We start from the raw sequence: 26,102 nt of genomic DNA on the forward strand, positions 1-26,102 counted from the left end.
CATGCGGAATATCACTTGACGGTTGTAGAAATGTACAATTCAGTTTATTATTTTAAAAGTAACAAAAATAAAAACAATAGCGACAGACTTTAAAAGCTATGGGCCATATCGTCGCTGGACATATTTGGATTTATATCTTAGTGTTTTACAATGTTTGTATTTACAATTGCCGAGCCCAAGTTCAGTCGTACAATTTTGAAATTAATGAAGAACTACATGGAAGCCAATTTGTTGGGAGTATAAACGTACCAAATCGACAGACATACCGGTAATTACTTAATCATTTGTGTTGTTTTACATTGCTAAGTTATGTTTAAATATACTGACAACAATACCTTTTGTTGCCCTGACTAGACCATGCTTAACAATTGAAACTTTTTGGCTTATACTTGAACTAATTCCTGTACTTTAGTGTTGTGATTATAATCGCATATAAATAGGGGTGTTTAGCCTATAATTTCCGGTCCATCTTTTGTGATTGAAATATCAGATTCGTCAAAACTTGCCTATATGTCTTATTTAATGGAACATAACTGACTATTACATGGTTATTTATTTTCAAATAGCCCAAAACTTCCTTTGTAATGCACCGTATCTTTAAACTCTATAATTTGCAAAACTGATTGTTAAAATTAGTTTAGTATTTGCACAAACAATATTTAAACGCCAAATTTTTTCCAAGGGCATGTTGTTTTAGAATTTTTTTTAGCCGTTTTTAGAAAACGTTTGTATTTTTATAGGCTAACTGTTCCCGACGACCGATTCACGTTAAATGGTGCAACTGGTGAACTAAGAACAACTGGTTCTATCGACAGAGACACGCTGGACAACGATGCTATTATACACTTACTTGCTGTTATTGACGAAAATTCTCGACAACCTGTTGAAATATCAGTCGAAGTGTTAGATATAAACGACAACGATCCTTATTTTGCACAACCAGCCCTTGTTCAAATTAATATTCCTGAAACAACGGAAAGCGGTGCCGAGGTAAGCATAATTAACGTCCCGAACTTAATTAATAAATTAACGAAAAATTTAACAACGGTTTATTTGTGTTTTTTTATTTAAGCTATAAACACGATAAGATGTGATACAGTGTGTTTCGGATATTTTAAATAACACTGTGCACTCTAAATATGTTCATAAGTGTTATCCGATATGTTTGCAAGTAGATTTATTATCGTTATGTTGTTTGAGATACAACTTAGTTATAATCTAGTCCAAGAACTGCTAAAGTGAGTCTTTTTGTAATTAACCTTTGCCATTTTTTCTAGTATTTTTTGCCTTCTGCAAAGGATATAGACGGCCCAGCTAACAGTGTTAGTAATAAGTACGCCATTGTTTCTGGCGACACAAACAAATTCGAACTTATTATTGATTCTGCACCAGGTGAAGACGCCCTCCTTTATTTACGAACTACCTCGACCTTTAACAGAGAAGAAAAGGTAAATGCATTGTTTTTAAATTAAGTTTGGTTTGTTTTCGCAGACCACCGTTTTAAGTTAACAATAACAGTTTAAAAGTAAAATAAAATTTTTGCAACAATTGTCATACTGTGTTGCACTATTTAGTACGTAATGTTATTTATTTGTTTACACATTTTAAATCTATTTCGTTAATTCAGGATTCGTACACTTTAAATATATCTGCATCCGACGATGGAACACCTTCCAGGTCAGCTTTTCTTACAGTAATCGTTCAAATATTGGACAACAACGACAAAAACCCGGTTTTTGACATCAGCGAATATCGTGCCAAAATATCAGAAAACACACCGATTGGTTCTTTTGTTATCAACGTCACAGCTACAGATGATGACGAGGTAAAAAAATACACACAAAAAACACTTTATTTAGAAGTTAAATTAAGCTAAATTTAGTGATGAGCGTTTTTGTTTATTGTGTGTTACTAAAAGTAGCCGATAATATTATTATCATTTAATCTTATGTGTATATCATCATACTTGTGGTCTGGTTTAACGTTAGGCTTTTACTGTATAGGAGAATTCTATCCTTTTTGTATTAGATTGGTAATTTTTCGCTTACTTGCATTAGATTGGAAGCTTTTATTGCTTAGATTTTTGGGGTTTATGAATTGCTATTTTTTATACATATAGCATTGACAGCTATTTTAGTAAATATCTTGTTTTATTTATAATTTCAAGGGTGAAAATGGTTTGGTAAGCTATCGATTAAGTCCATCGTCAGAAGGCAGAGACACATTTGCAATTGACCCGGTTACTGGAGTCATAACCCTTGCTCAGAAGTTGGACTTTGAGTCAACCCAAACTTACCGTATTACGTTGGAGGCTTATGACGCCGGGACGCCCGTCTTATTTGGCCGGGCATTTGTCACAGTAAATGTCGAGAACGAAAATGATAATGACCCTTCCATCAACTTTCGGTAACATGAGTTTCCTTTTTTTATGGTCTTCGTTTAAGACCTTTAAAGCATAATTTAATGGGTTTAATTTTTTTTTATATTTAATAGTATAAAATAAAAATTTTTAATTAATTAAAAAAATTTTCCCAGCATTTTTAAAATGTTATAAATCAATTTTTTTAGTCATAAATTATTTTTTGTCCTTTGTCATTTTTTTGTTTAATTTAATTTATTTTCATTTTTTTACAGTTTTTTTCCCAACTCCGCGACTATAGCATCAGTCAACGACGAGGCTAGCATGGGCAGCATAGTTGCAATCCTGTCAGCCACAGATAAAGATATAACACGGAATTCAGACGAAAAACTTAACTTGTCAATTCTCTCTGGGAACGAACTCGGCCATTTCCGCCTTACCCTTGTACCAGCCATTAACCTTGGTCGTTTAGAAGTAAGTAGTTGTTTAAAAGTTATTAAAATATTTGTTAATTGCTTTTGTGGTAATATTTTTTATTTTAGCTTAACACTAAATTTAGATGTATATATGTTTAATGACGATTTTTTATAAATATACAGACTTTGACAGCGACAAAACATATTGCAACTTCGTACATTTTTGTGTAGTTTTAAATAAACAAGCACGAAATTCTAATAACCACGTTTTGTTTACGTGTTTTAGGTCGTGGGCCCAATAAACAGACGACTAATTGATCGGTACAATTTAACGTTTTTTGTGGAAGATGGTGGTTCCCCAAACACGAGAAACGCGACCAGCAGTATTGAGATATTGGTCAATTCTGATAATAATTATTACCCTGAATTCGATACTAATTTATATAGAGCAACGCTGTCTGAATTAGCTCCGATTGGAACATTTGTCCAAAGTGTGTCCGCAAACGACAATGACTTTGGATTACCTGGAAGAATTATGTACAGGTGGATTATATTCTAGCATTGTTAACATTTAGGTAGTTATAGTTATTTGCAATCTTTAATATATTAATTTATTTGCAGTATTACTTCTGGAAATGAGCTGGGTTGGTTTAACATCGCAGAGCAGACTGGCCTTATAACCACCAATGCCAATTTAAACTTCAGTTTGTTATCCTTTGAAGCCAGCGACATAACTTTGGAGATAGTCGCTATGGACGAAAGCAGTTCTCCTTTATCAACAAACACAAACTTAGTGATTCAACTTTTGCACGAAAACAATAATGCTCCTTTATTTCGAAGTGATTTCCAAGAAATAATATCTCAAAATTTTCCCGCTGATGGTTTGGTAACTACTGTCCTAGCAACGGACGCCGATTTTGGGAGCGACGGAACTGTAACTTATGATATAACAAGCATCAGCATTGATGGAATACTTGTTGGGAATTATTCATATTTGTTTTCTATTGGTAGTGAAAATGGGAGTTTATATGTTAGTAAAACCCCTGACGTCAATACTGTTTATGACATAACAATACAAGCATCTGATCAAGGATCGCCACAGTTGTTAACCTACACAACAGTAAGGTTTTTGGTTGAACCAGTCGCCAACACAAACCCAGTGTTCTACCCGATCAAGTATTTTGCTCAGTCGACTTCAGGGCCACATTCAGACACTTATATTTGCACACTAATGGCTAGTTCGCAAAACAACATTGTTGAGTTCACTTTTCTATCAGGAGATTCAGGGTTTCATGTTGACTCTTTGACCGGCATAGTCACTGCGTCTAGAGCTTTTACTGCACAAACTACATATATGATTTTATTTGATGCTGTCGATAGTAACGGAAAGCGAAGCACTGAACCGGCTGTGGTCTATATCATTATCGATAACGAACAAACAGATATACAATTTACAGACACAGAGTTTGATTTTGTAGTGTTAGAGGACCTTTCCTCTGAAATGGATATTGGATTAGTTTCGGTAGTAAATCCTAATCCCACTTTGGTGTACGAAATTTTAAATGGAGACCCGTTTAATGTATTTTCAGTAACAGATGGAACTCTGTCAAGAAACGAAAACCAGTCTCTAGATTACGAATTAATGGAAACATACAATTTAACATTTATTGTTTACAAAGAAAACCAAGTTAATATTCCTACAGCTTATAATACAGCTAAATGCACTGTGATTGTAAAAGATGTCAACGACAACATACCCGTGTATTTTAATGGGGCTACTAGATTAACGCCTGCCAGTTACACTGGCGATGTCACTATACATTTAAAAAGAGCATGCACAGAAGTAAACAATTTTGTTGCAAACGTTTCAAGTTCGGACTTAGATTCTGGGCTGAATGGTGATATCACATACTCATTAACTGATCCATTGAATATTTTTGATATTGACGTGTATGGAACAATTACTATTTTTAAACCGTTTTGTCCTACTGGTCCACAAGTTGTTTATGACGTAGTTGTTACGTCATGTGACTCGGGGTCACCTCGATTCTGCCCCGAGCTTCGTTTAAAAATAAATATACTTTCAAGTTTAAAAACAATTCTTGCTGGAGAGATTAAACAAACCGTCTTTAACACTGATATCAATGAAGATGCATCAGTAAATAGTATACTTCTAAATTTGGGAACGTTTTTGCCTGTTCAATTTAATTCTCCAGTTTCAGTTTTGCCGAATGGAACAATCTATACATCGTTATCCTATAAAATTGTATCAGGAAATATCGACGATGTATTCTCGATATTTCCATATGGCCAAATATACCTTAAATCCCAAACACTTGACAGGGAACAATATCCTGTATACACCCTTGGCGTTAATATAACGTTTACAGATGACAACATGGAATCGTTTACATACAAAGTTAAAGTGTTAGTTAATGTACTAGACAGTAACGACAATGCACCAATGTTTTTACAACAAAACCAAACAATAACTGTATCTGATAATCTTCCTATGTACAGTAAAGTAGGCGCTTGTTTTGCCAATGATATGGACACGGGAATACGTGGAGATATAACTTATTCGCTACAAAGAGATGTACAAGAATACAACGGTGTACCACTGCCTTTTTCAGTTGATAAATTATCCGGTGAGATTTCAACGTCAACTTTTATTGACCGTGAAATTCTCAAACGCGTTTGGAATGTTACATCTCAATTCCAGATATCCATCATTACTGCTGATAACAAAGGTTATGAAAGCAACGACACTTTTACAACAGAAGCCAAGTGCAGCATACAATTTTTAGCTCTAAATAAATATTCCCCAGTTTTTTCAAAGAGCTTTTTCTTTGTTAAAGTACCTGAAAGCACGAATGTTGGAGCACCGTTTTTCACGCTTAGAGCAACTGATCGGGATGGTGATACAACATTCCAGTTTCGAATTCTAACAAATCAAACCACATTTAATCTAAATGCCAACTCTGGGGTATTATCTTTAAACAAAAAACTTAACAGACAATCCAATGAAGTATATAATTTATACGCTGAGGTATCGGATCAGGGTGAACCTTCGTCAAAATTTGGTGTTGCTGAAATAGAAATTGTTGTTACAGTTCCAACCGATGCTGCTCCAGTTTTTCAAAATCCAAATTTTTCTTGGTCAGTATCTGAAGACACTCGAGTTGCTCAGGAAATTGGTAAATTACCAACTAGACATTTAAACAACAACTTGATTTCGTATAGTATTTCAACAAATGAACCTAGTTCGGTAACCGATATATTTTACGTGGAAAGAACGTCAGGCAGAATAATGCTTGCTGGTTCTCTTGACAGAGAATTTATTAAAGTTTACAATTTTAGTGTGTTCGCTTCTAATTTTTACAACCCTGAAGCATTGACGATTTTAAATGTAACAATATTCGTCAAAGACGTGAACGACAATTTTCCGGTTTTTACATCACCAACACAATTCATAATTGACGAGGGAAACTACTTCAACCCAACGATGTTTGGATTTTTGTCAGCCAGTGACTTAGATGCAAAATCAAACACTCAATTTCGGTTCAGAGTTTTAAATGTTAATCCTAGATCTCAGGATTTTACAATCGACGTACAACAGAATTCCGGTGCTATTACAATACAAGGCATTTTAGACCGGGAAGCGGTCTTACCTGGAGGTTTGATTCGAATTACTGTAAGTGTTACTGACAATGATGATCCTCGCAAAGCACTGCGAACAACCCAGGTAGTGGAAGTTTTAGTAAACGACGTTAACGACAACGTACCCAAATTTACGTCTCCCGATACTGTGTTCATTCCAAGCGAATCCTTAGCCGAAATTGGCTACCACATAGCTACGGTGTTAGCTAAAGACGACGACTTTATGGAGAACGGATCTATAAGTTTCTCACTCGTGCAAGTTGATACTCCGGGTTTGTTTACAATCCAGCCATCTACGGGGATATTAGAATTAAACATGGAAGTCCCAGCCGGTGATTCCATTATCCGTAACCTCGAAGTGGTGGCACGTGACCAAGGTTAGTCGTCTTATTGGTCTGTCTATTTTTGTTGATTTTTTTGTGTTTGCCAAGTTTAAGAAACATGTTATGTCAATTACCAATAAATAGTTCACAAACCAGAAATTCAGGTTATCTGAATCGGAAATAACTGCACAACTGTAATCATCATTTTGCCCAACCTTGTTTAATGACAATATATAATTTTACTGCGCAAAACGACATTTAATGCGTGGCTTTACAAATCAATTTCCTATACGTTTAGTTTAATTAAAAACGTTTTTAAATAACAGTTATAAATATATTGCGATTTGAAAAATTTAAATTGTAAGGGTCATTAATGTTACAAATTGTTGTATTGGTTTATTTTTTAGGAGTGCCAGCCAGATTTAACTCGATGGATCTACATGTTGTCATTGGAAGTCAAAATCTTAACAATGGTCCAGTTTTTCAAAGGAACTCTTACACTGGCAACGTTCTTGAAAACCAAAGCCCTGGCACATTTCTAGTTAACGTCCAAGCCATAGGAAACCGGGTTAGTTTAAAAAATAATAACCACAAACCTTAAAATTTAAGCAAATGCCTAATAAGGTAGTTTTAAAGACAAATCATTTTTGGCAGCAGTTTGTTGACAAAAAATTTACTTAACTCGTGCGTCGTTAAGGCTTAAAACGAGTAGTTAAAAATTTTAACTGGTAATTTCATACGCAGGTGGCTTATTACATATCCGGTGTATCCTCTCAAGCAGGCGATGCTATTCCGCGCCGTCCTTTTTCTGTTGACCCTATCACAGGTGACGTCACGACATTACTGCCTCTCGACCGTGAACAGAGAGACACCTACATTGTTTCTGTGGTCGCCGTGGATCTAACCTCTACCAAGGCCAATCCGAGGTTAACGTCAACTACGGTGAGATAAATAGGCAATTAAAACCTTTTGATAACCCGCCCTTAAGGTTGTTTAGGTTATTTACAATCTATATGTGAGTAATGGATTGGTAACACTTTATAATTATTGTTATAAGCAAAAACAAATTAAAATGTTGCTTGTAAAAGTCAATTTAAAAATTTGGCAGTTTGAGTTTGTATTTGATATTTACTGGAGTAAACGCAAGGATCGCCGTTGGGCCTAATGAGTAAGAAGATTACCGCAACGTCCGTTTATTTTCGTGGTAAATAAATCGCCGCGGCTTGGAAGGCCCGCGCACTGTTTTAAAATAAGTTATGATAGGTTGAGATCGATCACCGATTGTGTTTTCATAACAAAACACACCTCGTTAATTAAGAAGATGTTCGTGTTTGGTTAAAGGTAAACAGCGCTGCTGAATATGATTAAGGTCAAATTATGATTCATACACATTTAAATCGTAACTTAACTCTCCGTTAGTAAGTTAATAGTAAAAGTAACAGCAATTTTTGCGGATCGTTAATTGCGGTACAAAGATGCATTTGATTACAGCATTGACGCCGTTATTTAAATTAAACGCCCTGAGGCTTATTACCGAAATTCGCGTGGACATTTTTTGATCTGATAATTTGTTTATTTGGAATAGAGACACAACGTCAAAATAATCGCCATTTTTTTCAGTTTGGCATTAAATTGTTATTAAAATGTCAATAATAATCAAAATAGGATAGAAATATAAAAAAAATTGTTTTATTCAGAATTTAATGTAAATTTCTTGGGATCTAAAAATATATTTGCAACTTTTGCTATGTATATTTTTGTAGTCCACTTACGTCACAATAATGCCAAAATCGCATATTCATTAAATCTAGCGTAATATGTTTTTGCGTAGGCAGAAAACCACATTAGAAATGTAATCGTACGTTTAATAGCGTGGGAATATACTGTTTACCTTACTATGTATCTAATTGTTAAATTTCTTAATTGTGCTCTTGAAATTTTTTGTTAAGAAATCAAATATTAAAACGGTCTCTTTAAAGAAGTGTTATAATTGCAAAAAAATAAACTTTTCGTGCACTTTAGTGACAAGTATGTGGATAAGATTTTGGGTCACGTTTATTTTTTTCTCAAAAAAACAAAGTCATGGCTGGTGTACATATATGTGCGTTTTCGTAATACTGGATTACAACTTCATAGAAATTCTACTAAGCCTACAATTAAAACAGTCACGTTTTTGCCATAAATTTTTTTAACAAAATACAACTGGAAGTTATTTTTAGAACCGTGAATTAACAAATACAGACTTCGACAGCTCACAAGTTACTCAAAACTGATTTTTAAATATTTGACAAATGAATGTTGTTGTTTATTTTGTTAGTGAGTTGTTATCTTAAAGATAGCAGTTACATACGTACCTGATGACATTATAAAATAGTTCTAACAAGATCTAAATCAAGATACTGTTTTTTAAATTTTGGGCGGGCCTAAATCGAAAAATATTTATCTTAGCTCCCCCCTTCATGAGTTTGGGAAATATAATTTACCAATTTAATTTTTTATTGAAAAATAATAGTTTTAAAATATTTTTAGCACAAGTGGTTTTATTTTTAAAATATTTTGGTTTTTATTACTTTTTATAACGGCAGTAATTTTCAATCACGTATATTTATAAACCACTAAGTTCACGTTATTAAAAGTTCTTGAAATGTAAGCGTAGGTGGTAAACTAATTATACTTGTTATCTTGTTATAGCATATCTAAGCGTTGGTAATTATTTTCCAAGAATGCTTACTTGGGTTCTTGTTGGTCAACAGTTATTAATATAATATTCTATTTTGGTAAAAATTTTAATACCTATCAGCACAATTTGTAATATTAAAATTTTAACATGTTTTTTTTATCTTGTTAATATAAAACAGTATATTGCTTGTAACATGTTACTGTTTTAGTATAAGAACCACAATTAATTTGTATATATTTTTTATGTATAAAAAAGTCGATATATTATACTTAATAATTAAAAAAAATTCACTTAGAAAATTTTTTGTTACATTTAAACTAATGTAGACATTTTCTTTTATTTCAGGTTGAAATCAATGTACTTGATTTGAATGATGTTCCACCTGTATTTGAACAAAGTGTTAATGAAGTATTTATATATGAGCAAATTCAGCCTGGATATGTTATAGCAAATATAAGAGCAACAGATGCGGACCAAGCACAAGATACTGAATATGGATTGGAAGTTTGGCCAACTACTTCAAATGAGTTTGAAATCGATTCGCAAAGTGGAGTAATAACTGTAGGAAATGATGGCCTTGATTATGAGAGAACATCCAAATATATTTTAGAAGGTTTTTATTAAGTACAATTGAAAAAAAAATGGTAAACCTATAGAATTGTTGATTAGAAATAATAAATTAGCTGACAATACATTAAAATAATTTTTCTTATTTTATTTTTATTTTTTTGTTGATTACTTACAGTCAGTGCTAGTGATGATTTGCATACAACAACTAAAGAAATTGTTGTAAACGTTATTGATATTAATGACAATGCTCCACGATTTATGTCCAATCCTTTTGAATTTTATATTTTCGAAACATCAAATTTTGAATCGAACTCCGGTTTATTTATTGGTTCTGTCTATGCTGAAGATATTGACTCATTTGAAAATTCAAGATTAACTTACAATATTGATGAAGGTAAAATATCTATATATTAAAAATAGATTTAAAAGCAGAAGTCTATTTAAAATATAACAATGTTTATATTAATATATAATTTTATTGTTTTAACTATTTTATTCACTAAACTAGAATAATATACATAGCAAAAACATTGATTTAATTTTTTATTAAATAATAAAGATTTTGTTTCAAGTTTTTTTAATTACAGATAGTGACAATGGTATATTTATGCTAAATGAAACAACTGGAAGTTTATCAATAAGCAATACCTATACGGGATTGTTAGACAGGGAAGACAAAGATCTTTATGTTATTAAAATTAGAGTTACTGATAATGGAGGTATGTAGTGTAGTGTGTACATATTATTTTAAACTGAATTTTAATTTGTGTTTTGAAATTAAAGTATATTGTAATTTTTATTTAAGTTTGGTACTACACTTTATGAAAAAAAAAACTATTTGATTAAAAAATAAGATTAATTTAATATTTTGTAGTTACTGTGTATTAGTTAAAACTTTTATTAAAATAAAATACCTAATTTACATTTTTGACAGGCCTTTTTAACGAAGCAGTTGTATTTATAAATATCATTGATATCAATGACAATCCACCAACATTTATACCACAGAAAAATACTTTTGATGTATTGGAAAATATACCAATTGGTTATTATATTACTACAGTTGAAGCTGTTGATGTTGATTTGGGTAAAAACATAAAACTTAACACTATTTTTATAGATTGTTTTTTTTTTAAAGTCATCAAAAAAACTAGTTTGAGTAGTTGTACTATTATGTTTAAAAGGAATTTGTAAATAATATTGCCCATATTAATAGAAACTAAATTTTTTTTAAAATATTGGTAAATATTTACATTTACACATTATTTAATTTTGCAGGATTTTATGGCAGAATAGAATACAAAATAGTGTCAGGAAATGAAAATAATCAATTTACAATTATACCTGACAATGGACAAATAATACTTCAAAACCCACTCGATCATGAAACACAAAATACATTTCATTTAATAGTCATGGCATATGATCTATCTCAACCCAAAGATAGATTGACTTCATACTTTAACCTTACTATAAATGTGTTGAATGTTAATGATAACCCACCTACTTTAATCTTACCCAAAACATTGTAAGTATAATAATATTTCTTATTTAATATTTATATTGACATAATCTGTTACTTTGACTTTTCCATTCATTTTAATAAAGAAGTTTTTCAGGTATGTAGATTGCTATTTTCGAACCTGTTTCAACACACTTTGAAATGTAGCACAACTACTAATTTAGTTTAAAATTAGAACCTTCTGCAACCACTAATATTTAATACCTGTCAATATTTCTAAAGTTAGATAATTTATTCATATTAAATTTAAATTGACTTTAAGAATTGCATATATAAATACAAAAAGTATTTTTAAATAATAGACTAATATTTTTATTATTAGATACGTTGAGGAAAATACAAAACCTGGTTTAGTGTTGTTGCAAGTTGGAGCATATGACATTGACTCATTTGGTAAATCTTTAAATAAAAGATTTTATATTAAAATAAAATTGCTAATGGTTTTTATATGGTTTAATTTCTTTAAGGGCAATTTTTTTTAACTATTGAAGAAATTTTAAATAGTTAATAACTTTTTTTTATTTTAACAGACACATCTGGATTTCAGTATTCAATTTTATTCCAATATCCCAATGATGATTTTTTTAGAATCGATTCTAATACTGGTATTTTGTATCTTCAAAATATTTATCTAGATCGGGAAATTACAGACCTCTACAACTTGTCAATTGAGGTTAAAGATCAAGGTAATATACTTATTTTAAGAATGTTTAACAATTATTGGATTATGTTATTATCTTTTAGAAATACCATATTAATTTCAAGTGTGTATGTGATACAAGTATTTATAAAGTTAAGGAACGCATTAAGTACGAATTAAAACATTTTTTCTTGTTCATTTTAAATATTATGCCACCTTACACTTATATTTTATATCTAAACAACCTAAACTTTAAGCATATTTAATGACGAATTTGTTGAATTTTTTAGATACATCTTCAGTTTCAACTGTTGCATACCTTGAAATAATTATTCTTGATTCTAATGATAATCCACCAATATTCACCAACCTGGAATCTGAATACATTACCCAAATCTCTGAAGATACACGCTTGGGAACAAATATTATTAAAGTTATGGCTACAGATGATGATGTGAACTGGAGTGGTGCTATAAGTTATGATATTGTTTTACCTGAAACATCACCATTTGAAATAGAACAAAATACAGGTAAAATAAAATATATTTATAGTAGAAGTAAAAGGTAAAAATATTTACTCAAAATTTTATACATTTAACAGTTTTAAATTAGTTTGATTTATTTACAAACAATACGACAAGTGTTAAATCATTGCTTACAATCCATTAAACTTAAAGGAATGTTGTAATTACAACAATACCTAACCTTAATTACAATCAGAATTATTGTGTGTTGGATATTAAAAGTGAATTAGAGGTCTTAATGTTTTTAATATTTTATTCAATCACAGGTCAGATTTATTTAATTGGAAGACTTGATTATGAAAAATCTTCAATTTATAAGTTGATTGTTCAAGCTCAAGATATTGGTTTACCTAGATTATCAACCAACCATACAGTTGTTATAAATGTGATTGATCTAAATGATTGTTCACCAATATTAACTCCATCTACGTTAGTTAAACATGTACCTGAAAATCAGAATTCTGATGTTATTACACAGGTAAATCTATTTTATTTTGTTTTTATTTTTTATTTACACTTTGTATTTTTTATAACAAAAGAAAAGAAGAAAACTAAATTTTATGTACGCATAAGCAGTATTTTCTTTTTGGTAGAAAAAAAATTTACTAAAATTAATATTTATTTGTAGTTTACTGTTTATGATAATGACACGGGTGAAGGTGGAAAAGTTGATTTTCGAAGTATTATGGTTACATCAGTTATGAAAAATGGTGATTATGTGGAATCAGACCAAGATTTTTCCTCTCTTTTCAGTGTATCTTATGACGGGATCCTAAGCATTGATGAACCAGTTAACAGAGAAGTGGCAGACATGTTCAATGTCGTTGTTGTTGCAGTTGATAGAGGTAACAATCACATTTTTGAAATAGTTTAATATACTGGTATTGTTGAAACAATATTATCCTAAATTTATAACTTTATTTACTTTAGTTACATAAATGTTATGTTTACATGATGTTTTTTCAACTTTAATTATTCACCAAGTTTAGCGGTTGAACATTTTTTTAAAAATTTTTCTATATGTTTACTTATTTTATGTTAAATTGATTTAGGAATGCCACAATTAACTGGAAGTGCATCAGTTGTAGTAATAATTAATGATGTTAATGAATTTGATCCATTTTTTCGACCCAGTACATACCAAGCGTTAATTCCAGCAAATACCTCATTTAATACTGACGTTCTAAGAGTTGTTGCTGTTGACATTGATAGTGGAAAATTTGGTCATGTTCGGTAAGACAAATTAAAAATTATAATTTCCTATAAAAAATATGAAAATTTAAACTGTTATTTGCTTATGATATAGCAAGTTTTGCTATACACTTTAACAGCAGTAAAATGCCAGTTCAATTTGGTGTTATTTTAATTTAACTATTGTTATATATATTTGTGTTACAGTTATACAATTCCAAAATCTACAGACAATTTACCATTTGCTATTGATCCTACAACTGGAATGATTTTTACCTCCAGTAAAGTTGAGTCTAGAAAGTACAACTTTTTAGTTGTTGCCAGCAATGAGATAGGTAAAAATTAAATTTATATACATTAAAGTATTAAGTATACATACATTTGTGCATTAATTTTAAATCATTTCTTTATATTGGAATTAAACACTCTTATACAGATCGTAAATTTTTTATAAATAAGAAAAATAATTTATTTTTGCTTGTTGATTATATAGAAGACAATGAAAATGTTAGGTCAGATACAGCCAATGTTACTATAATAGTTGGAGATTTGCCAAACACACCAATGTTTACTGAACCTTTCTATGTTGGACATGTTGCTGAGGATATCAGTAATGCTGTTATTACAACCGTGAAAGTTCAAGGTAGGTTTAGTCCATATTTATTTTATGCTTGAACCTCTATTAACAAATAATAAATTTATTTTTATGAGTATTTTACAGAATAGTTATCAATAATAGTTAATTTCTTTTATTTTTTTATTTTAACTTTGTTAATTTAACTTTAGCTTGCCTGAAATTAAATTTATACTTTTTTAGGTGGGGAATACATATATTCGATTGATTCGGCAAGTAGTGAAGATTCCTCTAAATTTTCACTTGTTAATGGAGTACTCAGAAATACTGAAACATTGGACAGGGAAGAAAAAGAAACGTGAGTTTACTAGTTTAAAAATAAATCTTGTAAAAATTACCAAACTACTGCTAATGTATATCTAATATACTACACGAATTGTAACAACTTTTTTACTTTATTTAGGTTTATTCTTTCAATAACTGCAGCGGACCCTAACAATTTGTCAATAGTGGCAAGCACAAGTGTGTATGTAATAGTAGATGATATTAATGATAATCCACCCAACTTTCCAAGACTGTATAGTGCTAGTATAAGAGAAGATGCCATGCCTGGTGATTTTGTTATTTTAGTAAGTACATTATTAAAATAAAAAAGGTTTAATTTTTAATCATAACATGCACCTGAATTTAATAAAAAGTCTAATTCGGAATATAATTCCTATTTAAGTTTTATATAATAAATTAAATAAGAAGAAGATAAAAAAAGTTTTGTTTTCAGGTTTCATCATCAGACCCAGACTCAACACTAAATTCCCAGAACCGATATTTCTTAAGCAATAATATAAATGATACATTTGCAATTGACGAACTTACTGGAGTGGTAACAGTTAACAGGAAATTAGACAGAGAAACAACAGAAATGTAAGACTGGATTTAGTTTAATTTAATAATGATCTAACTCATATAATTTATTTTTTTAAATTACACATATGCTGTAATGATTTTTTGTAATCTGTTATGTTCAATTTTTTAATTTTTATAGTTATCAACTGATAGTTAATGCTGGCGATCAAGACTGGGAAGTTCACACTTCACTTACAATAACTGTAACTGACTCAAATGATAATCCACCAAGGTAAATTTTTAATATTTATTTAAATGATTTTTTTAATGTGTATAGTGTTTAAAAAAATTGTTATTTTAAATAAGCTTTGCTGTTGTTTTATTGTCTTAATTATTTTATCTATAGACCATTTTTTTAATTATGAATAATGCTATAATTTTTTTATACAGATTTGAACAAAACAACTATTCTTACCGAGTATCAAACTTAAACTCAGGAGATTTAGTGTTTTCTGTTTCTGCTAATGATATTGACACCGGAATAAATCAAGAAGTAAATTAATTTCTTAAACTTTTAAACTACTTTGTTAGTTTTTTTAAACAAAGTAAAATTTTTTCTAATAAGAATATATTTTATTATAATTTTTTTTTTATAAACTTAATTTTACTTTATCTAAAAAGGTATTTTATTCATTAACAACTGACGTCAATTATCTATGGATTGATCATATTACTGGAAAAGTTTACACAAATATTAAACTAGAATGCACAAAAGTGAAAGGTATATAAAATTTATTAAAATAATAACTTAGAAAATAAAATGTCAAAATTTTTTGTTATTATTATTATTTTTTTACCACTTTTAATTAAAGTTTAAATTTTTCTTCTATAATCACCTGTTTAATTTAACATCTGCATTTAGGTTCTTTAAATGAATGTCCCTTCAGTATAATGGCAACTGTTTGTGCTACTGATGGTGGCTTACCTTTGCCCTTAACTTCCACAACAAAAGTTGAAGTTACTGTAGAACCCCTGAATATAAACACGCCTGTGTTTGAGCCAGTTTTATTTCCTGTTGCGGTATTACAATCTTCAAGTATAAATACAAATGTAAGCTTTTTTGGATAATATGTTAATTTCACAAATTAAAACAAAAATAATTAGATTATTAAATAAATAACTTCTTAAACGATTTACAATTATTGTGTGTTTGTTAGTTTTTATTTTAAATTTTTTTTAAATTTCCTTTTTAGGTTGCAACCATAACAGCAATTGATACAGATAAGAATTCTAAAATAACATTTTCTATACTTGAGTCAATAAGTTCTGACTATTTTAAAATTAATAATACTACTGGTGTAATATCAACATCTCAGTCTTTAGTTGATTTTGAAATTGGGTCTGAATTAAGATTTACGGTTCAAGCAAATGATAATGGTGTGCCCTCTTTGTCCAGTAATCTAAATGTTATTTTGGAAATAACAGGACAAAATTTAAACAGGTAATTTATTGATCAAATGAGTTTAAACATAAGTTTTTTGTAATAATATTGTTAACTTTTATTTTAATTTTATTAATATTATGTAATTTTTTTTTATTTTTTAGACCACGATTTGACCGACGCACTTATGAATCAAATATGATAAATGAAGATGTAGCATTTGGAACTGACGTGTTTACTATAAATGCGAATGATGAAGATATCGGTGTGAATGGAATGGTATGTTAAAACAGGGATAAATATAAATTTTTATGGATTTTTATTTTGTAAGCTCAATGTTTTTAATATCGTTTGTATTTTTGATTTTTTAGGTAATATATTCACTTAGTAATGAAGACATTAATAAACCATTTACAATTGGGCAAACAACTGGAATTATTACTACAACTAACTTATTGGATTATGAGGAAATTACATCTTACACTTTAACTATTGTTGGTAAGATCTGCAACAGTTTCATTTTTATTTTTTTCTACAAATTATTGAACATTCTTAAAATTATGCTGGTATATTTTTTAAATCTTTATTAAATCTGCTATTTTTTTACTTTAGCATCTGATCGTGCAGTATTATATGAGAGTACCTCAGCAACTTTGGTGATTCCGATTAATGACATCAATGATCACCTACCTGAATTTAATTCTTCTTATTTTGTTGCCTATGTGCAAGAAAATGTTTCACCTCAAACCATTGTTACAAGGTAAACAAATTTTTTTGTATAATTTCATAAACAGTTAGTTTTTTTTTTAATTATTTTTAGATGTATTGATTCTTGGATTTTTATTTTTTTAGATTACTTGCCAAAGATTTAGATACAAGTGACAACGCTGTAATAACATACAATATAAATCCACATTCAGTTATGTCAATTAGGCCATTGACTGGTGACATTTTTACTGGACTGCGTACACAGTTAGATTTTGAATCAAAAGACAGATACAATTTTACAGTGGGTTTAAAAAATAAAATCTTCTATTACACTGTTTAATTTAATTTTTGATGTGTGGGTTTAATTTTTTAACTAAAAAGAAACTTATATAACCTATGCTCAAAAATAAAAAAAGTTAATTTTTTAAATTGTTTTCGATAGGTCAGTGCCTCAAACAATATGGAAAAATATGAAGATAACACAACCTTAATTATAAGAGTTTGTGGTTTAAATGAGTTTATTCCACAGTTTGGAAATCTATTATATAATGTTGCAACTCCTGTTAACACACCTGCAGGTAATAAAAAGTCGCAAATAATTATATTAAAATAAACTAATTTTTAATAATGTCTGTGGTAGTAAAATAAGCTTTATTTTTGTTTAGGTGAGGAAATTATCAAATTGGAAGCAACTGATAATGATGCTGGATATGATGGAGAAGTTATTTTTACTTTTGCAGAATGGAGTAAAAATATTGGATTTGATTTAGATCCATTAACTGGTAACTACTTAAAAAGGCCATTTTGGTAAAATAATTTGTGAATAAATATTATTTACAATGATTTACAATTTAAAACTTGATGTTAAAAATTTTAGGTGGTATTTTGGTTTCCGAAAATGCTGATTTACAACTTGGAGACCTTATCAATTTACAAGTATATGCTAAAAACCCTGGTGAAATTAATGTCAACAACATAGTTGAAGTGGATATAGTTGTTACAGTTGTAACAGATGAATGCTCAAGACTACCTTGTAGAAATGAAGCTACTTGTACAGATGGGCCTGAGACTTTTACTTGCTTTTGTGCACCAGGTAAAATTTTTACTAAGATGTGTTTGTTTGTTTTTTATAGGTTCATTAAATTTAGGTAATTGGTTTTACAAGCTTTTTTTATTTAAAAACTGAAAATTCTTTTTAGGTTATTCTGGCGAGTTTTGTGAAATTGAGTTAAATGAATGTGATCCTAATCCTTGCTCCAACTCAGCACAGTGTATAGATCTAATGGGAAGTTTTACATGTATTTGTGATCTTGCATTCACAGGAAACCTGTGTGAAATTGAAATAGATTTTTGTGAGGAAAACCCATGTTTAAATGGTGGAACTTGCTCAGGTAATACAATTATTATCTAAAATACTTTTTCCAGTGAAATATTTATTGTTTTTGAATGTTGAAAATTAATTTAACTTATTTCTTTAAACAATGTTTTTGTATTCTCAATTTTTAACAGTATTAACTTATAGTTTTAATTTATTATAGGATTAAGTGGTGGTTACTTTTGTGAATGTTCTTTTGGGTACACTGGACAAAACTGTGAAATTGGAAGTATGGGATTTGAATCAACATCATATTTTACTCTACCTACTTTAAATATTGTGGAAAATCACATATCATTTGAATTTGCAACAGGTAATTTCAGGTGTTTTTGTTATTTGAAAATTGTAGAAATATGAGTTTAATTAATATTTTGTTTTAGTTTTTGGAACATCTTTACTCTTTTACAATCATGCTGCATTGAATCAAACTGATTTTGTTGCTTTGGAACTAATTCAAGGAAAATTAAGACTTTCATACCGTTATGCGTCATCTAGGTAAAACTTATAACATGACAATTTTTAAACCAAACTATCTTTTTTCAAAGCAGATAAAAAATTAGCTGAAGTAATGATTTACCGAAATATTTAATAAAACTACTCTTAATGTTTTTTTAGTTTATATCAACTTTCTGTTGGTGACGATCTAGCTGATGGAAATTGGCATACAGTTGATGTTATGATAAGTCAATTTACCTCAAGTTTAATTGTATCTAATTGTATTGAAAATATTGACCAAGAAATAAGATGTTCAAATACCCAATCTCACAGTTCACTTTCTTTTATTGCTTTTGAAAATAAACCTTTCTATTTTGGTGGTGTTTCAAGCATAGATGTTATTTTATCACACCCTAACCAAGTATGGAATTTATAATATATATACATTTTTTTTCAAAACTTTTTAACTAAAAAACAGTTTTTAATACCAAAAATTAAAAAATAATTAAATTTTTTACTTGTTTTTTAGGTCTCAGCATTTGACTATGTTGGTTGTATAAGAAGTTTAACTGTTAATGACGAATTAATATCAGCACCTACTTCACCATATATACTTGAATCAAATAACGTTCTGGACAGATGCATTAGAACTGAGAGCTCTACTGGTGCCTGTTATGGTCAAAATAACCAACCCACATGTGGTGAAAACTCAGTTTGTGTTGATCAGTGGTCTAATGCTGAATGCCAGTGTCCTAGTGATAAATCAGGCAGCACATGTCAAAATAATAGAGTAAGCTAGCTAAATATTTTAGTCTTTAAAAGTTACATATTACGTTTTTTTTCCTGTTTAAGGTAACTACAAATTTCAAAGTTTTGACTTTGCCAAGTTTAGAAGAAATTTTTCGTTATTTATCAACAATTTTTTTTTAATTTAAAAATATTTTTTTTGTTTAGGTTGGTTCAACATTCAATGGCGATGTGTTTTTATCTTATTCTTTTAAACCTTCTATTATACAACAAGCCCAACTTGATGAATCAAATGCCTTGGTTAATTTAAATAACAAACGAAAAAGAAGACAGACTGATAATAACAGTAAGATTATTTTTACTTTGGCTTGAATTTTTTTACAGTTGATGTGTTTTGACAGAAAATGGGTACTACTAAATCTTTATAAATTCTTTTTTATAGAATCCTCAATTTCTATCAGATTTAGAACCAGAAACCAAGATGGCGTGTTATTTTTTGTTGAGGGTTTTAACAATGAACAAGCAATACTTTATGTAAGTAATTTAAAACATCTCTAACTTTCAAACATTTTTCTGGGTTATATATTTATCATATTAATTTTACGTTTTTTGTTTTTCTAGTTATTTTAAAGGATATTGCCTAAACAAACCATTTATAAAATTTCTTGTATCGTTAGAAACTTCAAAATCTTATTTTTATATTTATTTTTGTGTCAGGGCAAGGATAGCAATCTTTACTACTCTTATTCTTCAACGCAAGACATTATTGTAATGGAAAATATATCAGATGGATTATGGCGCACAGTACAAGTGGAATTAATAAATCAAGATACTAATATTCAATTCCGAGTGTCAGTAGAAGGCAGTATACTTTTAGATAACACTGTTTTGAATGGATTAAGAAGTTTCGTAGATCCATTAGAAGTAAAAGTAAGTATAAGATTATAAGATTTTAAGATTTAACTTTTTGAAGATTTTTTTACGTTTGTGTACAAATTATTGGTACTTGATAAATTAGTATGGTATTAAAAAAACATAAAAAAACCTATTTTATTTAGTTATTTTTATAATAAAAACAATGATACTACCAATTTAGTATGGATAAATTCTAATTTATTCTATTTATATTTAGACTATTTACATTGGAGGCGGCCCTTCTAGCACTACATTCAATGGTTGCATTTTTAGTTTCGATTTAAATGGGGAACCACAACCTTTAGCAGATGATGGAAGTAGTTCTTACCTTGTTGTATCTCGGGGTGGTTCTAACACATCACAGAATGTAACATTAGGGTGTAAAGGCAGTGATGTGTGTGCCTCTAATCCTTGTGAACCTCCATTTTTCTGCAGTGATATTTGGTAGGTTCTATTTAATATTAACATGTTTACTTATGTATGAAAATACAGATTACTATTTTCTTTTATGTTATTAGTTTTGTTAAATACAATTTATCAAATATTATTTGTATAGCATATATCACAGAAATTAATAGTTAATAGTTGCAATTTAAGGTAATTTGAAATCCATACTTTTATGTACTTGAACTTATTATTTAGAGTTTTATGTTATTTATTGTTAACAGGAATGCTTTTGAGTGCATACCTCTTGGTCAGTGTGAAGATATGCCTTGTCTTAACAATGGAACTTGCATCCCAAATGTGAATGGGTCTTATCAGTGCCAATGTACTTCTAATTATCAAGGAGAAGACTGTGGCATTTATTTACCATGCTTATCCAAAAACTGTGATTTAGTTGGTAAGTGAAATTTGGATATTATAAGTGTTTAAATTATAACTTTAATGTACAATAGTGAGGTAAGAAAGATGAAAAGATATTTGTGGCTTTTGCATGACACTAAGTTGATTAAAAAACTGTATATAATAATACATTCGTTTATACTAACTTTTTATTTTCTAGGTCCCAATCGAATTTGCATAGCAAATTTAAGTTCAACTGATGGTACATCTTGTGTATGTAGAAATGGTTACAACTTAACACAAGGAAGATGTGAACTTTTAGCCACCGCAGGCTTTCCTTTGTGGATTATTGGTGTAATTGCAGGCATTCTGCTTTTACTTGTAATTGTTGGGGTGGTGTTAATTCGACGATGGAGGGTAACGAAAAACAGAAGCAAGACTCAAAAACCTGAAGAAACAGTGCACAATGGAGTGGACTGTAATGGTAAGTATAAAATCAAATAAAGAAATTCATGTTATTATTAAAAAAAAATTTGTTTGTTTAGAAATTTTTTGTTTTTTTTACTTTATTAGAATTTAAATCTAAATTCTATAAAACCAAATTTGTGTTCAATACAATCCAAATTTTTATTTTTTAAAGCTTAATATATTGATAAAACCGAAATTTACCATGTACAATGTTTTTAGGAAATTGTGGAAATGACCATAACATGTACGAATTTAATACAATCAATGGATCACCTACCTCAAATGGTTTGCACATCACCAACAACAATGCTGTTAATGATGATCTTATTTCAAGTACTCTTGTCAACACTGGTGATATATCAGAATTAAGATCTCCTGAAAAGGTAAAACAAAATTTTTTTCTACAAAATTCCATTTAGTGATTATCTTACATTTTAATTTTGGTATTTTGTTTTATAATTACCTACAAATTTGAAATACCTGAACACAAGCTAACCATAAAATTGGTCTTTACGTTAACTATCGTTTTAATGTACTTAAAGTCAACAATCAATATTTTTCAATTATAGCAACAGCACAATATTAATGGCCCAAACCCATCTAACCTTAAACATAAACATTCATTTAAAAACAACGCAACACCGCCAAAGACTTTAATACTTCCGAGTTATGACGTCATTATGCAGAAACGTAATTCCCTCCAACAAGAAGAACTGTCGGCAAGAGGTACGCCACCTGTGTATGAAAAAAGACCGGGATCTATAACACCTAAGATACCATCAAACGTTGCTAGTAGTGGCGATAATGCCAGTGATATTACATCAGTTAGCGGCAATAACAAACGTGGGCAACGGTCAAGAACTAGGACACCTGTTAGCGTTGATTTGCCTATTACTGAGATAATAGATACTGATAACTTGACCGTGTATCAAGAAAAACAGCCTCAGTATTTGCCAAACGGTCGGGCTTCTCCCTTAAAATCGATGACAGCGATGTCTTTGCTAAGAAACACGCATAGACCAAATGGATATTCGTCCAGGTTTGTTAAAAACTGTTTTAAACAGCGCTTAAAATTTTACTATAGGAATTCAAATTTATTTTTAATGTAAGTCACAGCATAAAATACAACGTTATATTAAGCCTGATTTTAAATATATAAGTAATCCCATACGAAATTTATTCAATATTTCTTTATTGTAGACCGTCAAGTTATATTCCTCCATCACTTAGTGATCGATCACGTCGGATCTCGGGTTCAGCTGCATCTTCTTCCACAACCTCCTCATTCGAGCACGATCACGAAGGATCTTATGTATCTTCCGATAAAGTGGCCACCATTGAAGACATGGTTAAAGTATAAAAAAAATCAATATTTTGTTGAACGCGAAACGTTTTTGTTAGTTTAATAAATTGTTAATGAACTTATTTTTTGCAGCACTTGAAAGGTTTAGTTGGTCTGACCAGCGAAGAAATTGCCGTCCTTAACGAAAACTCCCAGGCAAGCTGTGGTAGCACTACCAACGGAAGTGTGATAAGTAGCTACCCACCTTCAGTAATTGAACCACCAATAAGGCGAACCCCGGGCGCCGAAAACAATCCTTACCGGCCTTCCTCACTGCCCGGTCGGCGAATAAATAGCGTATTTACCGGGACCCGAAGTAAAACTCCGATGGCCATACCTATGAACTCACTGTACAAACCATCGAAACGATCGACGTCAACACTGGGATATAATCTTCCCCCTGATCTTTATCCGTCGGAGCACCTCCAGCCTCCTCCGGACACAAGTTCAGACGAGGACGATATGTTGTTTGTGAGTAGAAGAAGAAAGCAAAAGAAAAAGAATCGTATATCTGTCTGTGAGGATATTTCAGAAACCGATTTTAAAGGTGAATTTCAATTAAAACAATTCTAGCACCACTTTGCTATCATTTTATTGTACTATATGCAAAATTTAAATAATATGTGTTTTTAGATTCCAGTAATATAGAAGGGTTTAATCTAGAACTCTTAAGTGCTTATGGAAAAAACTTTGAACAATTAGCTGGAGTATTTCTTGACCTTGCTTGCCTTCCTGCCATAGCTGGTGAAGACCAAGATATTGGGTAAACTGTTTTATTATTTAGGTTAAAAAATAATTATTTTTTTGTTTGGTTTTAACTCTTGAAGTAATGTTGCTTTACTTTGATAGTAATTGATAAAAAGATTCCAAGCATTGTGTATTGACATTTACAACGTTCACATAACGGATTTTTTAAGCTTGTAGCTTATTTACATTGTGTATAATAGTAACATTTACTCATATATGTTTAATTTTAAAAAATAACAACTTATTGGACGATTATTAACGCCCATGTTTACCTTAGAACCGAAGTGGAATCAATATCTCCTTTTTCGTATACCAGTCATTCCACTCGTACAACTAGTCTCAAGTCAAGTCTGGCTAGTAAGTCGCCGCGGAATCGAACCGTTTCGCAAGGTTCTTCCGAACAATCTGGAAAATTAAGAATGACGTCACATCCGGGAAGGCACTCGGCCATACCAGCACTTTGTTTGTCCACGTCACCAAACAGCCTTGTTAGCTCAAATCGTTCTCATTCTTCAACCGCAAAACGGAGATCGGAGCACTACGTGTGACATTTTTTCTAATTTATACTACTTTTATATTTAATTTTTTTTTCGGATAGAAAAAAGTGAATTTGTCGATATGAGATGATGATCTCGTTTTGGTCGATTTTAAAGGGGTGTCATTTAAGTTTTATATGCGATCAAATTTATATCATTCAATGAATTTATAAAACAATATGAATTCAAACTTTTCTATATTCAACGATTGCATTTGCATGATTTAAGCTTTATTTTATGTCGAAATAAATCCTCTTCAAACAAATAAATATAATTGAACAGCCAGGATATTTCATAGTCTAATGCACGCAGGTAGTTTTAAGCAAAATCAAAAGTAATAACATTTAAATAACAAATATATATTTTGAAAATGTTGATTTAGTTTTCGCTCGTTTGTGGTTAAGTGTAAGTTTAATTTGATGGCCCGAAGTTGACTTTGACAAATAGTTTAAGAAAATATAACGTTGGCCAAACCAATTCAACGAATTATCCCCCGCAAGTCAAGTGCGCTTCTTTATAAAATATTTTTTGAAAATTTTATAACTTTGAGGTTTGACCATGTTGTTATTTTGGATTGTTTTTTCCTGCTAATGATAATACATCATTACAAAACGCACACGAAAAATGCGTTTTGCGTTTAAAGTGAGCAATTAATCAATAGAAAAGTTTATGTTATAACGCAAATTTAAAAAAAATCTAATGTTATTTTACAAGTAATGTGTCTGTTGTACAACAAGAAAATAACTTGTGTAGATTTAACTTATTGTACAATATAAACAAAGTAACATTATGCTTTTGATATTTATATAAAATGTCACATGACATTAGGTCAATGAAATTACATATAAAGCATCCTTGAAGCAATATTCGACGTTTAGAATTTCCGAATGTGAATTGTTCTTATATGACTCAAGTACACAACGTCATTGAAAAATATTAAACATAGGTTTGCTATACGGCAATAGTTCACGAGTTTCAAAAAGGCTTTCATGTTTTGATATAAAATCTTGCTTTATTTACTGGACCACTTGGCTAACAAAACAAATGTTTCTGACCTGACTATAAAAATATGTATTCAAGTGGTCAAAATGGTTAATAATTTGCTAGACAAATGTAGAAAGTTTTAGATAAAAAGATCAATCATAAACTTTAAAGTTTAAGTAAAGGGTAGTGTTAAGGTCAGTGATAATTTAAAACAGATCGACTTTTGATTGGCATATAGCAAAAGCGGTAGTTATCTTAGTTTAAAAGTAAATAAATTATTTAAAGATTTTGTTTGCTTTGTAGAAGCCATCATGGTTGG

The 26,102-nt window shown here is 30.1% G+C and overlaps 1 protein-coding gene across 1 annotated transcript; it reads left to right on the top strand.

The window, feature by feature from the left end:
• LOC145749468 (protocadherin Fat 4-like) lies at positions 1-25,055 on the top strand. Its single transcript, XM_082565239.1, has 55 exons — positions 1-268; positions 741-990; positions 1,278-1,448; positions 1,628-1,825; positions 2,168-2,406; positions 2,635-2,833; positions 3,062-3,318; positions 3,397-6,812; positions 7,166-7,326; positions 7,503-7,700; positions 9,784-10,051; positions 10,184-10,402; positions 10,596-10,727; positions 10,943-11,095; positions 11,287-11,536; positions 11,853-11,923; positions 12,061-12,216; positions 12,461-12,700; positions 12,961-13,172; positions 13,323-13,539; positions 13,747-13,927; positions 14,093-14,220; positions 14,379-14,528; positions 14,703-14,817; positions 14,923-15,088; positions 15,238-15,380; positions 15,502-15,594; positions 15,753-15,855; positions 15,984-16,083; positions 16,225-16,412; positions 16,556-16,803; positions 16,908-17,022; positions 17,115-17,241; positions 17,356-17,503; positions 17,596-17,752; positions 17,894-18,029; positions 18,117-18,233; positions 18,329-18,544; positions 18,651-18,842; positions 18,990-19,139; positions 19,207-19,321; positions 19,442-19,682; positions 19,791-20,051; positions 20,216-20,354; positions 20,451-20,542; positions 20,726-20,938; positions 21,141-21,367; positions 21,592-21,764; positions 21,927-22,190; positions 22,394-22,557; positions 22,744-23,213; positions 23,375-23,528; positions 23,610-24,063; positions 24,150-24,279; positions 24,541-25,055. The coding sequence occupies exons 1-55, from the start codon at positions 99-101 to the stop codon at positions 24,809-24,811; spliced, it is 13,518 nt and encodes a 4,505-aa protein (XP_082421365.1). The 5' UTR covers positions 1-98; the 3' UTR covers positions 24,812-25,055.
• The last annotated feature ends 1,047 nt before the right edge of the window (positions 25,056-26,102 follow it).

The sequence above is a fragment of the Corella eumyota genome, chromosome 1, assembly GCF_963082875.1.
Source record: "Corella eumyota chromosome 1, kaCorEumy4.1, whole genome shotgun sequence".
Lineage (NCBI taxonomy): Eukaryota > Metazoa > Chordata > Ascidiacea > Phlebobranchia > Corellidae > Corella > Corella eumyota.